A 14,234-nucleotide genomic window follows, 5' to 3' on the forward strand; every position below is an offset into this window, starting at 1 on the left:
AATAAGTGTATATAAACTTTCTTTGCTCAAATCAGAGTAGCTTTTCTGTCTCTTGATTGAATTCTAACTGATACAATAGAAAATACTTAATATAATGTCAGCCTTATAGGCATTACATAACCAGTATCTTTTTTTACTATACAATCAATGTTTAATAAACAATAAAATTAACAAAAGAAAGAATTTGTATTAAGGCCAAAGTAAAGAAATATTATTAAACATGTTATTTTCAATAATCTTTAATAACCAACACCTCAATGTTGCATAATAAGATTATTTCAGTATTGGTCTAATATTTTAGATTCATAACTTTTAGCTTCTAGAGATATTTCAGATGAAGCAATAATTTGTGATAACAAAAGAAAAGAGATGGGAGACAGTTAAGTCTGGATATCACTTCAAGCTTTAGCTTTATGCGTTAAGTGTACATCTGCAAATATTATGCAACCCATTGTCTTCATCTACAGATTAAGAGCTTGGACTAGATTACATCTATTACCTGTATGTGTAATGCTCAGTGATCCTACTTAGTCATTATCCGAAGTCATTTTTTTTCTCCACAGTTTCCTTATTGTATTTTTAACCTCAGCATTTCTGAGGGTGTAGATTAAAGGATTTAACATAGGGGTCACCATAGTATAAAAGACAGCAACAGCTTTGTCAATGGGCAGAGTAGTCACTGGGCGCAGGTACACAAATACACAGGGCACAAAGGATAAGATGACCACTGTGATATAAGAGGCACAGGTAAAGAGGGCTTTGCACCTCCCTTCTGAGCTATAGTTCTTGAGGGAACACAAGATGATCACATAGGATACCATCAAGAGGAGGAAGTTTAACAGGCAGATGAGTCCACTGTTGGCAGCAACAAAGAGACCAAGGGTATGAGTGTCTGTGCACACAAGTTTCAACAAAGGGTACAAATCACACATGAAGTGGTCTATGACATTGGGGCCACAGAAGGGCAGCCAGACTGTAAAGAGGATCTGAATGGTTGCTTGGAGAAATCCTCCAGTCCAGGCCACTCCCACCAGGAGAATGCACAGCCTGTGGCTCATGATGGTCGTATAGTGCAGAGGTTTGCAGATGGCCACATAGCGGTCATAGGCCATCACTGTCAGCAGGATGATCTCAGTAGCACCAAAAATGTGTTCTGCATAGACTTGAGCCATACGCCCACTGAAGGAGATGATTTTCTTCTCACGAAGGGAGTCCACAATCAGCTTAGGAGCTGAAGAAGAAGAATAAATAGTGTCTATCAAGGACAGATGGGTCAGGAAGAAGTACATGGGGGAGCTCAGAGCCTGGTTGGTGGTAAAGGTGACCACAATGAGCAGGTTGCCTGAGAGCGTTACCATGTACAGAACCGAAAACACCACAAAAATGACTTTCTGCATTTTGGGGTTCTGTGTAAGACCTAATAAAATGAATTCAGTCATGTTCCTTTTATATTCCATCTATGTGGTGTGGGTGATAAAAACTGGAAGGAATATTTTACCTTTAAAACAGAAGAAAGGAAATAAGAACCATAAAGGAATCAAATAGTGCAAAACTCTCCCTTTTCCTTTTCGGTATTCTGCCACCTCACAGATGATTCCTGCTCTTCCCAAAAACTCTCTAGGAACAGGTTCCTCATTCTCTTAGTTGAATCTCTTGGTCATTTATTATTCTGACCTCAAAAGTATTCTTATAACACATAGGACACCCAGACGAAAGGAATTCCATTTACTAGGGTCAGGGTAATTGTTGTAAAACTTGAACATCAATATGATGGAATATTTTAGTCATGAGAAATAGTAATTTTGCAGCCTAATAAGACTTAAAAATATATACATATGTAATAACATGATTAAAAAAATCACAGTATAGTCTGTATACCCTAATTATAATTATGTAAATATACTATAGGTAAAAGTTAATGAATAATAGTTATGGAATTAGCATTTGAAGATAATTGGTTTTATACACATATTTTAAGAATAAAATTCAAATTAAAAATTTTACTTATATGATTTTATACAGGTTTTGTTTCACCTATGTTAAAACATTTGTTTGGGAAAAAGTTGATAAGGAAATATGTCAATATATTTAGGAAATTCCCTTCTGGATATTAGATTATGGGTCATCTCTTATTTCTTTGTATTTTTTAGTATTTTCCAAATTTCTACAGTTGGTATTACTATTTTATGATCAGAAAATAAATATAATTTCTATATTTTTTTTTTGGAGGCCTACAATTGAAACCATGAGTTTTTAAACTGAGTGGAGTATGTGGGGAAATAAACATAAGGAATTGTACATCGGTACATCTTGGGAACCCAGGAAACACTATGTGGATATCATTAAAGTAACTGCTGAAGTGTGCTCATGAAATTGTTGCTACCAATGTACCAAATGGACATAGAGTGAGAGGCCCTGACTGGATACAAACCAAAGATATCAAATCTGAACAATCAACCAGAACCTGTTTAATATAAAGTCTATTTTTATTTGTTTGATGAATAATGCACTTATTGCTCAAACTTTAAATTAGTATTTTAAACCAAGTTTTGCCACTTTTAATTGTCACTTTTTCTTAGACCTCAGATTCCTTTCTGTTTTCTTTTATCTTTATGTGTTCTTAATCACAAAAGCAATGAAGGGTAAGATGAATTGTTCCTGCTACATGTGGGCGTGATATAAAATGAGGTACATGGAAAAGAAACCTCCTCCAGATGATCCCACAAATGCTTCATTGAGAAGCTGGTTTTACAGCTCCAAGCCACAGGATCATGGCCTCCTTTCTGGATAGATCAATGCGTCAGAGGATCCTTCCAGAGGCAAGAACCCTTGAGAATAAAGGCGAGTGCACTTCCAATTACCAGCTCTTCTCTAAGGAGATGGCCTCTGGGAGAGTCAGCAAGTGGCTAACATGTTTTTCAACTTCCTGAAGGTCTGGGCCAAAGGTTAGGTTTCATCATCAAAACTGGACAGAAAACTCCAAACTTAACTCATTCATCTTCATTACTTCTCTAATAGTTCAGTTTCCTGCATATCTTGAACTAATCTTGATATGTTAAAAGAACATTTCTCTTTTACAGTTTTTATCTGTTTCCTTTTTCTCCACACCACAAGATACAAGCATACAAACAAAACAACTCAATTCTATGTCAAAATTGATGTCTTTGATACCTACTACTAAGTCTTAGAATCAAACACAGAATCAGTTTTTTCCTGCCCTTGTCCAAAGACCAATAGTGTGCTTATTATCACTCAAATCCTCTAATACCCATATTTGCAGAAATGAGAAATGGAGAAAAGTGTCAATCCAGCAGGAAGATCCTGATCTTCCATAAAAAGGCCCTCGGACTGCAATTGAGAAGCAAGGACCTAAACAGTCAAACTTCTTCCCAGAGAAACCTTTGTTACTGGTTTAAATTCCACATCCCCAAACATTTTAAAGTGCAAACTTTTACTATTGCTATGCTTTTCCACATTCTTAATAGCACGCAGAGATTTACTTTTGCACTGTGTACTTCCTCTAGTAGTTAATTTTTATTGAGTGTGTTCAGTACTGTACTAAAATTTCCTATACGTGTATTATTTCACTTAATCCTCACAACAATGTTATGAGGTTGGTACACTGTTATACATATTTTGAAGAAAAGAAAATTGTTGTTAGGAAAAGGTAAATGACTTGCCCAGTCATAATAATAAAAAACATAGAGGAGCCTGTATTCAAATTCAAGATGTCTATCTCTAACTCTTTAGCACTTATTCAATGCCTCTATGGTATAGTCCAGTCTACTTCTGGGAATCAGAAGTTCCAGAGTTTGTACATGTGGGTTAGTACCTAAAATCACTATTTGTGACCATGGGAAATCCATGGCAGTCTTTTTGCTTAGCTATGAAATGTAGAGTCAGATGTTAGTGAGTTCAGCGGTCCATTGGACAAGATTCTAGACTTTTTGTACTTTAGAAATCCTCAGGCACGTTGCATTTTATCAACTTAAGCACACTTTGAAGATCAGGAAACTGAGAACTAAAGAGATAAACTCCAAGGAAACACAGCTAATTGATTAGTAGCAGAGGACAGTGAGAATTCAGAGCTCCTAATGCCCAACACAGTGATTTTTTTCCACCAACTCATCTTGCCTTCCATAAGATGCCTTAACATAAGTGTATACAAGGAAAAACTCACTTTAAAGTGAGAAAGAGAATTAACTTTAATCTTTTATCTTAAGCAATACCTGTCTTGGCTCACTAAGAAAAAGGTCTAGGTCTGAATGCAGGGATACAGAAATTGAGTCACATCGCTGGGACCACATCCATCGTAGCAGAAACAAGGTCTCACTTGGATAGAACGATATCTGAGCAAGGTCGAATCGAGTCCGAATCTGAAGTGCTTCTGAGCCTGGAGTTTAACACAGATTCCCAACAGAGCAGAGGGTACACTCTTTCCTTGCAGATTATATTTTTTAATACATTTGCCTTTTGGATCTCAGTTTTAGAGCTTTTCCTTTGAAAAACAGAATCCAAATGCTATTCTCTTCCCCATGCTGACCTGTCTTGACCACAGTGAAGCTCACACACCCTATCTCAGCTCTACCTCCAATTCGCATTTCTTTATTCTCAGTTGCCTCTCATATCTCTTCCTATCAGTACAAGGTGAGATATTCCCCTTCTTTCATCCCTGGAAACTATCAAAGTTAGAGCATTGTTTCAAGGAAATGAGTGACTGTCCATAAGCGTCTAACTATCCAAACCACCATATCACATACCCTACCCTGGAGGAAACCCACAGTGACCCATCCAGCGACTGAAATCTCTCCACATTCAAAAACCCAGAAATCCTTTCCTTCCTTCCTTCCTTTCTTACCCCCCTCCTTCTAGAAAGAAAAAAAAACACAAAAATATGTTGTACTTAGAGAAGGAGAGAACAAACCTAAGGATATCAAAAATCAGGGGGAAGGAGAGAGGGGTTGGGGGGAGTAATAGGTCAGGTAAAGGGCATAAATAAAACTCACAATTTGTAAAAATGCATATATTAATGATAAATAATAAATTTTTAAAAAAAGCCAGTACATCTAAAGGTGATCCCCCACAAATTATCAAAAAGAAATTTTTCTTTCTTCTTCTCTTTAATTTAATTTAATTTAATTTTACTTCTCAAAATATATTGTACTTGATTTTCATGCCCCTTTGCCGGGTCCTCTCCACCCCTCCCCTCCCCCACACATCATAACTGTGGACTTGGCTTAAATAGTTCAAAGAATTTTTATGCTTATTCTGTTAAAAGTAATTTTTCAATGATTTTAAAATAAGCCCTTATGGGAGAAATGGAAATATAAAAAAATCAGCAATTGTAGATAACTTAGCGTGGTTGTTTGTAGTTGAGAAGAATACCCAATATACTCAGAAATAAGAAGTAAGCCTTATACTTGTAGATAGCTGCTCAAATAGCATGTTATTTAATGTATGCTTCCAAAGTCCCCACTGGCTGAACAATATTACAGGAAGCAGAGAAAGTCAAGATGGTGCAAATTTCTCCAAATAGATTCAGCAAGCATTTCCAAAGCTTAATGACCTTGAAACTAATGTCAAAGTAAAATGAAATACTTTGTTGAATTTGAAATCCAAATTCCTTTGGTACCAAAGAGAATCTTCTGATCTTCTCCTACACCTAGATCTGTGGTTTCAGAACAAGAGATACAAATATTTCTGTTACTTAATATCCCCTCTTTTTCTGCTCTTAATATAAGAAAACAGCTTGTTCTGGAATCATGGAGTTTTGAGAGGTTACTGAGAATGTTATATTTCTATCTATGCCTTTGCCTGCCCTCCCAGGAATTAATTATCTCTGTTTTTTAAAGATTTTTTCTTAGAAACAAATATTTAAGAGTATTCATCTATGAACAACATATCTTTACCTGATTAATTCTTTTCCCTGCACTTTAAATTAATCTATTAGCAGCTTACATTTCTGGTCTGGATTGTTATGTGATAAAGCAGAACTCTAATAAGCCCTTGGGTATCATGAACTGGGACATAAAGGACTCTAAACCCTCAGTGAATAACAACATGGGGTTTCTCTCAAGTTGCATATCCCTGAGGAAATTTCCTCACTGTCTGAGGTCATGAAGGAGGTTGAGATACTGAATCAATCTCTCAGCTGTGCTATAAACACATCTGGACATATCCCATCCATAGGAATGAACCTTGAAACTTGATGTACTTTCAGGCAGAATAATATCTAAAGTTGGAAGCTAAATGGAGGCTAAAATCCTAGTGTCAACTTTCCCAGTGTAGAAACCTAAACAGATTTTTATGCCTCCCCATCAAAATTTTTTGGAAGTTTAGGAATTACACCGAGCATTCAATGGAAGGAGCCTCCCCTACACAAGCAGACTTCTTCAAATTTTCTTCACACATGCATAATATTCCCAAGACAGTGCAGATTTGCATAGCCAAATACATTTTGCTGTCTTAAAAACGTATATTGTAGCAATTACCCTGAGGTCTGGAGGACAAGGGTTGTTTAAACCACATGTCATAAAAGGTAAAACAACTACTATATTTAAATTTATGGTTAGGCAGTGGATGGAGAAACCAATAAAAATAAAAGTAGCAGCTATCATTACTGAGCACTATGTCTTTTTTTCTATTAATATGGTATATTAGGGACTTCCGGGAAGATGGCAGACTAGAGGTGCCAAGAGCATGCTCCTCCCACAGAAGAAGATTGAAACAGACCCACCACTACAACCACTGCAGTCACTGAAGTATTGTTTGGTTCCAGAACTGTTGCACATAGCAGAGCAGCTCCCCGCAGAGCAGCAGTCCTGCAGGTGGCCCTTTGATGCACCACAGACATGAGGGAGGCTGCTGCCACTGCTGTGAAGTAACCACACTGCCATCAAGGACATGGCAGATGAGAGGGTGGGGTCTGCAATCAGCTGTGTCATTCCCACTACTACGAGGTAACCCTGTTGCTGCTGCAGACACTGCAGACACAATGGAGGCAGTTGTGCCACTGTCACCACCAGAAGTAACCCTACTGCCACTGAGGACACTGCAGATAAGAGAGATGCAGTTGCAACTGCTGGCACTACTACCACTGCCATGAGATAGCCCCACTGCTACTGCAGACACCATAGCTGTGTGCACAGCTGCTGCAGACATCAAAGCTGAGTGGGCAGGAAGCCACTGCAGCAGCCACTGCTATAGTCACTGCCATCACTGGCACTGCCAGGCAGCCACCAGCACTGTGTGAGCAGCATGCCGTCACTGAACCCACCACTATCATGTGGGCAGTTCACCAAAGCCACCACTGGTGTCACTGCCATTGTAAGGGCAGTCTGTCACCACAGCAACAGCCATAGCAGCCACTGTCATGGTGCAGGCAGACCACTGATGAGTCAACTGTATTCTAGTGGAATACCAGTAGAGTTCAGGGAAGGAAGTAAGACAGCATAGACCCTCTACCCAGTGGTCCAACCCACAGGAGGATTTAAGCTGTCCACCACCCACTATAGTAGTGCACTTGTGGGTGAGAGCTACATGGCAAGCCCACATGACTGTCTCTATCTGGGTAGAGACACACATGGAACCCCTGGAGAGTGAAGAAACCCAGGATAGCCAGAGTAAGGAAGAAAATTCCCAGTGCATCTATCAGGGTCACAGGATGCTAGCCAGTATGCCAGCAAGCCCTCTCAGGGTCACCCACCCCAACCAAAGAGTGACAGGTCACCTGGGCACTTCTCCCAAGAACTCAAGATCTCATGCAAACCCATGATGACCCAACACAGTGTCAATAACCTCAGTAAGAAATCACTAAATGCCACAGTGGCTAGGTCACGGAAACACTCACATAGAACTCCAACATTGAACATGGCTGAAGTGCCCACAAGGATACTACGCTATTTCATCTCCCTGGAATGAATACTAAAATACCCTACTCACCGCTAACTATAAAACACATCTACAGGAATCTTTCTTCTCAAAGTCCACTCTAGAGTAATAGAAGAAGCAACTGCTCTACCAGATGACTAGACATCACATAGCAAGTTGAAAAATACAAAAAACAAGAAAATATGAGTCACCCAAAGGAATACAATAACTCTTAAGTATCAGATCCCATAGATCATGAAACCCTTGAAATGACTGAAAAGGAATACCCAGTAACGATTCTAAGGAAACACAATGAGATAAAAGAAGACACAGTAAGATGAAACAATGCACTGAAAAAAACTATTCAGGATATGAAGGAGGAAATTTACATAGAGATTAATACTTTAAAAAAGAATGTGGCAGAACTCATGGACCTGAAGGAGCCATTCAACAAAATGAAAAACACAACCAAGAGCTTAAGCAGCAGGCTGGAAAAAGCAGAAGAAGGAATTTCTGAACTTGAAGACAGTGTCCTTGAAAAAACTCAGGTGGACAAAAAAATAATAATAATTTTTTTTAAAATGAAGAAAATCTAAGTGAGGCAGGCAACCTTAAGTGTACAAACATGTGAATCATGGGTGTTCCTGAAGGGGAGGAGAAAGGAAAAGGCACTGAGGGCATATTCAATGAAATAATTGCAGAAAACTTCCCAGGCATAGGGAAAGATATGGACCCTCAGATCTAGGAGGCTAAAGATCTCCAAACAGATCAATCCAGAAAGATCCTCTATGGGGCACAGTAGTCAAACTGGCAAAACTCAAAGACAAAGACAATCCTAAAGACAGCAAGAGAAAAGTCACGTATAATGGAGTCCCTATCAGTTTAACAGCAGACTTCTCAATAGAAACTCTACAGGCCAGAAGAGAATAAACTTAAAACAAACAAACAAAAACCTGTTAGCCAAAAAATAATATACCCAGCAAGGCACTCCCTCAGAAATGAAGGAGAAATAGTCTATTTCCGAGACAAACAAAAACTATGAGAGTTCACCGTCACACAACGAGCCCTACAAGAGATCTTCATGGGAGTACTGCATCTGGTATCCAAAAAATAATCACTTCCATGAATATGCAAGAAAGAACAAAACCTCCTGGCAGAACAAAAATGTAAATGAGAAAGAAAAAGAAACTGTATATTGCCACCTCCAAAAACCAAGAAACACCAAAGATAAAGTATAAAAGTGAAAGAAACAAACAATATTTAAAACATCCAAATAAAAATTGATAAAATGCCAGAAGTAAGACAATGCTTTTCAACAACAATGAAAAAAAAAATCTAAACATCAAGAATCACCAGCAAAATACAAATCAAAACGACAAGGAGATATTATCTCACGCCGGTTAGAATGGATATTATCAAAAAGACAGAAAAATAATTCTGGAGAGGTTGTGGAGAAAGGGAAACCCTTTTACACTGTTAGTGGGAATGTAATTAATACAGCTATGGTGGAAAACAATATGAAGACTTCTCAAACATCTACAGTTAGAATGATCATACTATCCAGCAATCCCACCATTGGGTATGCACCCAAGGGAATGAAAACCAACAAGTCGAATAGACACCTGCACTTTCATGTTTATCAGGACTCTTAACAATAGCCAAGAGATGGGTCCTACCTAAACGTCCTTCAATGGACGATTGGATAAATAAAATGTGGTATGTACACACAATGGAATACTACTCAGCCATAAGAAGAATGAAATTCTGCCATTTGTAGCTACAGGGATGAGCTTGGAGAAAATTATGTTAAGTGAAATAAGCCAGGCAGAGAGAAAGAGATACCACATGTTCTCACTCATATGTAGAAGCTAAAATAGTGGATTTCATAGAAGTAGAGAGTAGAATAGTTGTTACTACAGACCGATGGAGGGAAAGGATGGGGGGAAAGCAGTTGATTTTGTTATCTTTGACTGCGAGATTGGAGCAGAAGGGTCAAATCAAAGTCCATTTCAGAGCACATTATATTATGGGATTTATTCTCGGTACCTAATAGGGGAAGCTCTGATTCTAAGTTCCCAGAGGCCTGTGTCTCCACACAATGTGCCCCACAGACCTGATTCCAAACATCATCAGGATGGGTTAATTTACCACACACTACTGAAATTGCATTGATCTCCCTGCACACTCAGGTATGCCAGCATCCTTCTATGATGGTCCATAGCAGGAATTGAAATCTTGACAGTTGTTAGTTCTTCAGTAGCTGGAAACCCTAGGTCAATTTCTGTTGTAGTATGCCATGCTGGAAAGCAGTCCAGAAAGATCATTTTGGACATGTTTGTGGGTACCAAATCTTGTACCTAGAGCATTCATCATTCCCATGGATGAGAGCTTATTTTCCATCCATGCAATGACTGTGTATATTTAACTTCACTCAATATCCTGCTTCCTAATTTCTCTTTTTCTTCTTTCCTGCTGTATCTTAGAAACATTTCTTCAGCATCTCACTGGAGGTATTCATCCAGTTGTCATCACTTTCTATAAACATCCAATCCAGACAATGGCTAAAAATATTAATAAAATATAAATTTGCAGAACAGTTCTAGCTCTGTTAGACAATTTTGTTAATTTGTTTGAGGCAAGAAAATAAAACAGTATTCCATGCTTTAGCAATGAGATGTAATATTAAAAAAAAGGAAGAAATGAAAAAATTGCACAACTTTATTTTGCTTTGTGATCCTATTTATGCTTGTTCTTGAAGTGATTTAGTACATTTACAGCTGTGGTTGTCATGTCTGTGTCCACATTTTGGAAAAAAGATTAGTATTATAACTATATATTTTAAGAAAGTCAATATAGTTAATGTTTCATACTAACAGAAAATCAAAGTGAAAAAAATAAGACATATATAGAGATATTTTCTTCAAGTTTTGTTTGGAATGTTTACCTATATTGGAGAGAGAATATTTATACATTGACAATGAATCTGATTTTCATGACTAAGTTGGTATAGTGCCAGTGTGCAGATTGGACGTGATGATAACCCATGCAGACTTATGCCTGAAGGACAGACACATAAGAAATGAAGCTGATAAAGTCATTTATCTCTTCCATCTTTTAAGTGATGAAATATAAGTTAATAAATGATTTTGGCTGAATACCAAGGCTGAAGCCAAACTTCTGAGCAGCCCTATTTAAAAGTCTTCAACAAGTACTCAAATTTGAGAAACAATTGTGTATACATTAAAAAATGAACTGTTAGATCCAATATATATAAACAATGGAAAATTCTAAGAGACACAAAAGTCTTGAGTGAGGATGGAACTGAATCCATGCTCTGTGTGACAGGAAGGGGAAAATAGTGATTTCAGGAAGATACTCTGTGCAAAAAGCTGGCATAAGCCAATGGGTAGGGAGATAGAAAAGAGGTCTTAGTGGCAATGCTTGGCTGGGCAGGAGAATTCAGGCTGAGACAGAAACACCACACAAGGTGTAATGACTTCAGAGAATCCTTTACTATGTTGGGGGAATTGGGGCTTGTTAGCAGGAACCATTTTCAAAAGCTCAGTGGTAGGATTCAGCTCTGAAATTTCTTGCCAAGAAACCTTTGGCTGCTAGAGGAAGTAAAAACACTGGGGAGTTGATAAACAACAGTGCTTGTTAGTGCAGAAGTGACTTTGGCACCAAACATTCTGAATAATTAAATCATTGCATTAACCTTGGAACCCAAGAGATCATTTTGGACTGAGATGTTGACCACAGTTTGCCAAAATACCTCAGGGAATGCCCTTTCCCTTCCTTAATTCATGAGCCAGAGGTTTGAGTTCCAAGGAATCTGTGATTAGGGCTGATCTAAAGACTGCATCACCTCAGTATAGCTTGTGATCCCAAAATATTACAACTAGAGAAACATTTGGCAAATACATGTAAACATCTCCTAATAAGCTAATTAATAATATCGGGTTTTGAAATTATGAACTGAGGTGAAGGTAAATCTGTCTTTGGTTAGGCAGTCATTTTGAGCTTTTCATTTTAAGAATTTTTATTATAGGCAAAAGTATCTGCAATCAGAGTTTGCTATTAGGAAGTACAAGGTCCATTTAAGACTCAAAGTTCTGAATGTTCACGTACTTAATAAGATGTATAACAATCAGTAAGAGAGTAAAGGTGATATATATCCTTATCATTTTCAAACAGGAGATTTCTTATTCTACTTGGCTAAGCGTTTGATCCCAGACTACACTCTAAGAAACAAAGAAATGTAAGAAAGCATACAATATTCTAAGATTTTTCATTATTGAGCCTATGCTAAACTCTGCAAGTTGTGTTTAATTAATGTAGGCATGCAGGTGTAGAATGAAATATTTTTATAGTAACACCTCATTAATAAATGCATAATCATATACCTCAAATCTAATTTTCTAGATTACATATTTTAACAATACTTAATAAATACATAAGAGGAAGTCTTTATGCCTCAAAGAAACTCTTTCACAGACTTCCATTCTGTTTCAGTGTTGAAGAAATTTTATTCCAAATATGAAAGAAATCTAGTTACTAAAAATTGACATTTTTATATTGATAGTAAAAATATATAAGTGGAGATTGTTTTGTGGGTTACAGATTTACATGTGTATGTAATTAAAACACCAACAAAAAAAGTAAAGCATTCAACAAATTAATCCTTTCTTCTGTGTGGAGGGTAGTAGGTCTGTTCACAACTATTGTAACTTTCTCCTTCTTTTACATAGTTTGATTGTATTTCCTGGATCTCTTGGGGAAATGTATGATATTACCCTATAAAGCTAAATATTGGCACATCCTGCAACCAATGAATGCATTTTGGGGAGACATGTTAAAATAGTCATAGTTGCAGTGTTTATAGTAGTCAAATATTTGGACAGGATAATAACCTAACATGTTTTGAAATGATCACACAATGGAATACAGTATAAAAGTAAAAATGAACCTACAACTATTTCCACAACTGATTTAAAACTTAGTAACTTAATACTTTGAAAAAATTAATTTCTAAAAATTCAAAACCAGGTAAATCTAAAAAATACATATGTTATAAAGATATTTTATTTTTGGATACAAGATAGTTATACATTAAAAACAAGATATTGTTAGTGTTTAAGGTGAAGCATGGTGCAGGATAGGAAAAGGATTTAAACTAGACACAATATTGGTAAGATTTTATTTCTTGGGATGTGTACTAAGTTTACAAATATTCATTATACTATTTGTATAACTCTAAGAAAACAATAATATAAAAAAATAAAAATGGTAAAATAGTTTAGAAAGAGAATTCTACACTGGAGATTTTGTTAGAACTGGTTTCTTGTGCTCGTACATTGGATCTTCTTCCTCTTGTGTTGGCTCCATTTTCAATCAGGCCCTCTGCCCTCATGGTAAAATCATAGAATGGAGTTTTGTGTCTGTCCTCTCAGAAACTCCATGAGGAAAAAAGAAAAAGACTTTTTGTGATATTCCAAATGAAAGTATTGTCTTTGCATCTCATTTACACCAGATTTCTGACTAGATTGTTACGGCCTTGGGAAAATGTTTTCTGATGAACTAACAGTCATATTCCCATCCTTGGGAGATAGCACTCCCCAAACCTTATGTGCTGAGTATAGACAAGTTGGAGATTCTCAGAGGAAACTCAGGGTTCAGTTATTCAAGAAGGAAAATGGATTTCTTTCAGGCACAAACAACCAGGGTCCAGTGTCTAATAACACAATTTTTACAATTCATCATTAGCGTCCTTATGAAGAAGGAAGGATGTATTTGCAAAGGTGTTTAGATATGAGGATACTTCAAAAAGTTAATGAAAAGATTCTCATTACATTTCAATTCTGTTTTCCCATGAACTTTTTGAACACCCTCATGTTGTGCAGCAAAAGTCAACCATGGCTGAACGTATCCTCCTTATCGATACTACTTTCCACACTACATCATGAAAAATAGCACACTCTGTTATGGGGACAATCTAACACTTACAGTGTCCCACTTGATATCTTCCAGTGCTGGTGATTGTGCTAGTAAGTTGCATCTATGAAACAGATGACCAGAAAAGTGTTTGTTCTTTCCTGAGATCTGACCTCCCTTCTATCTGCAGCCTTCTAAATTAGTAGTTTATCATTATCCAGAAAGAATCAAGAGTTTCTTATTTCATTTTTCATTACAGACGTAGTTTTCCAGAAAGGTAATTGTACATTGATACTAACTTCTTTTAAAAATTGGTTTCAGGGCCGAGCCCGTGGCGCACTTGGTAGAGTGCTGCGCTGGCAGTGCGGCGACGCTCCCGCCGCGGGTTCGGATCCTATATAGGACTGACCGGTGCACTCATTGGCTGAGTGCCG

The 14,234-nt window shown here is 37.3% G+C and overlaps 1 protein-coding gene across 1 annotated transcript; it reads right to left on the reverse strand.

Annotated features, from left to right (window-relative positions):
- Positions 1–527: 527 nt before the first annotated feature.
- LOC134375333 (olfactory receptor 4C12-like) lies at positions 528–1,457 on the reverse strand. Its single transcript, XM_063093686.1, has one exon. The coding sequence runs from the start codon at positions 1,455–1,457 to the stop codon at positions 528–530; it is 930 nt and encodes a 309-aa protein (XP_062949756.1).
- Between the last annotated feature and the right edge of the window lie 12,777 nt (positions 1,458–14,234).

Source organism: Cynocephalus volans, chromosome 4, assembly GCF_027409185.1.
Source record: "Cynocephalus volans isolate mCynVol1 chromosome 4, mCynVol1.pri, whole genome shotgun sequence".
In the NCBI taxonomy this organism is placed as follows: domain Eukaryota; kingdom Metazoa; phylum Chordata; class Mammalia; order Dermoptera; family Cynocephalidae; genus Cynocephalus; species Cynocephalus volans.

What these genes read in the sequence shown, in the direction of transcription:
- LOC134375333 (XM_063093686.1), bottom strand. Translation starts at nt 1,457, where the DNA reads ATGGAATATAAAAGGAACATGACTGAATTCATTTTATTAGGTCTTACA.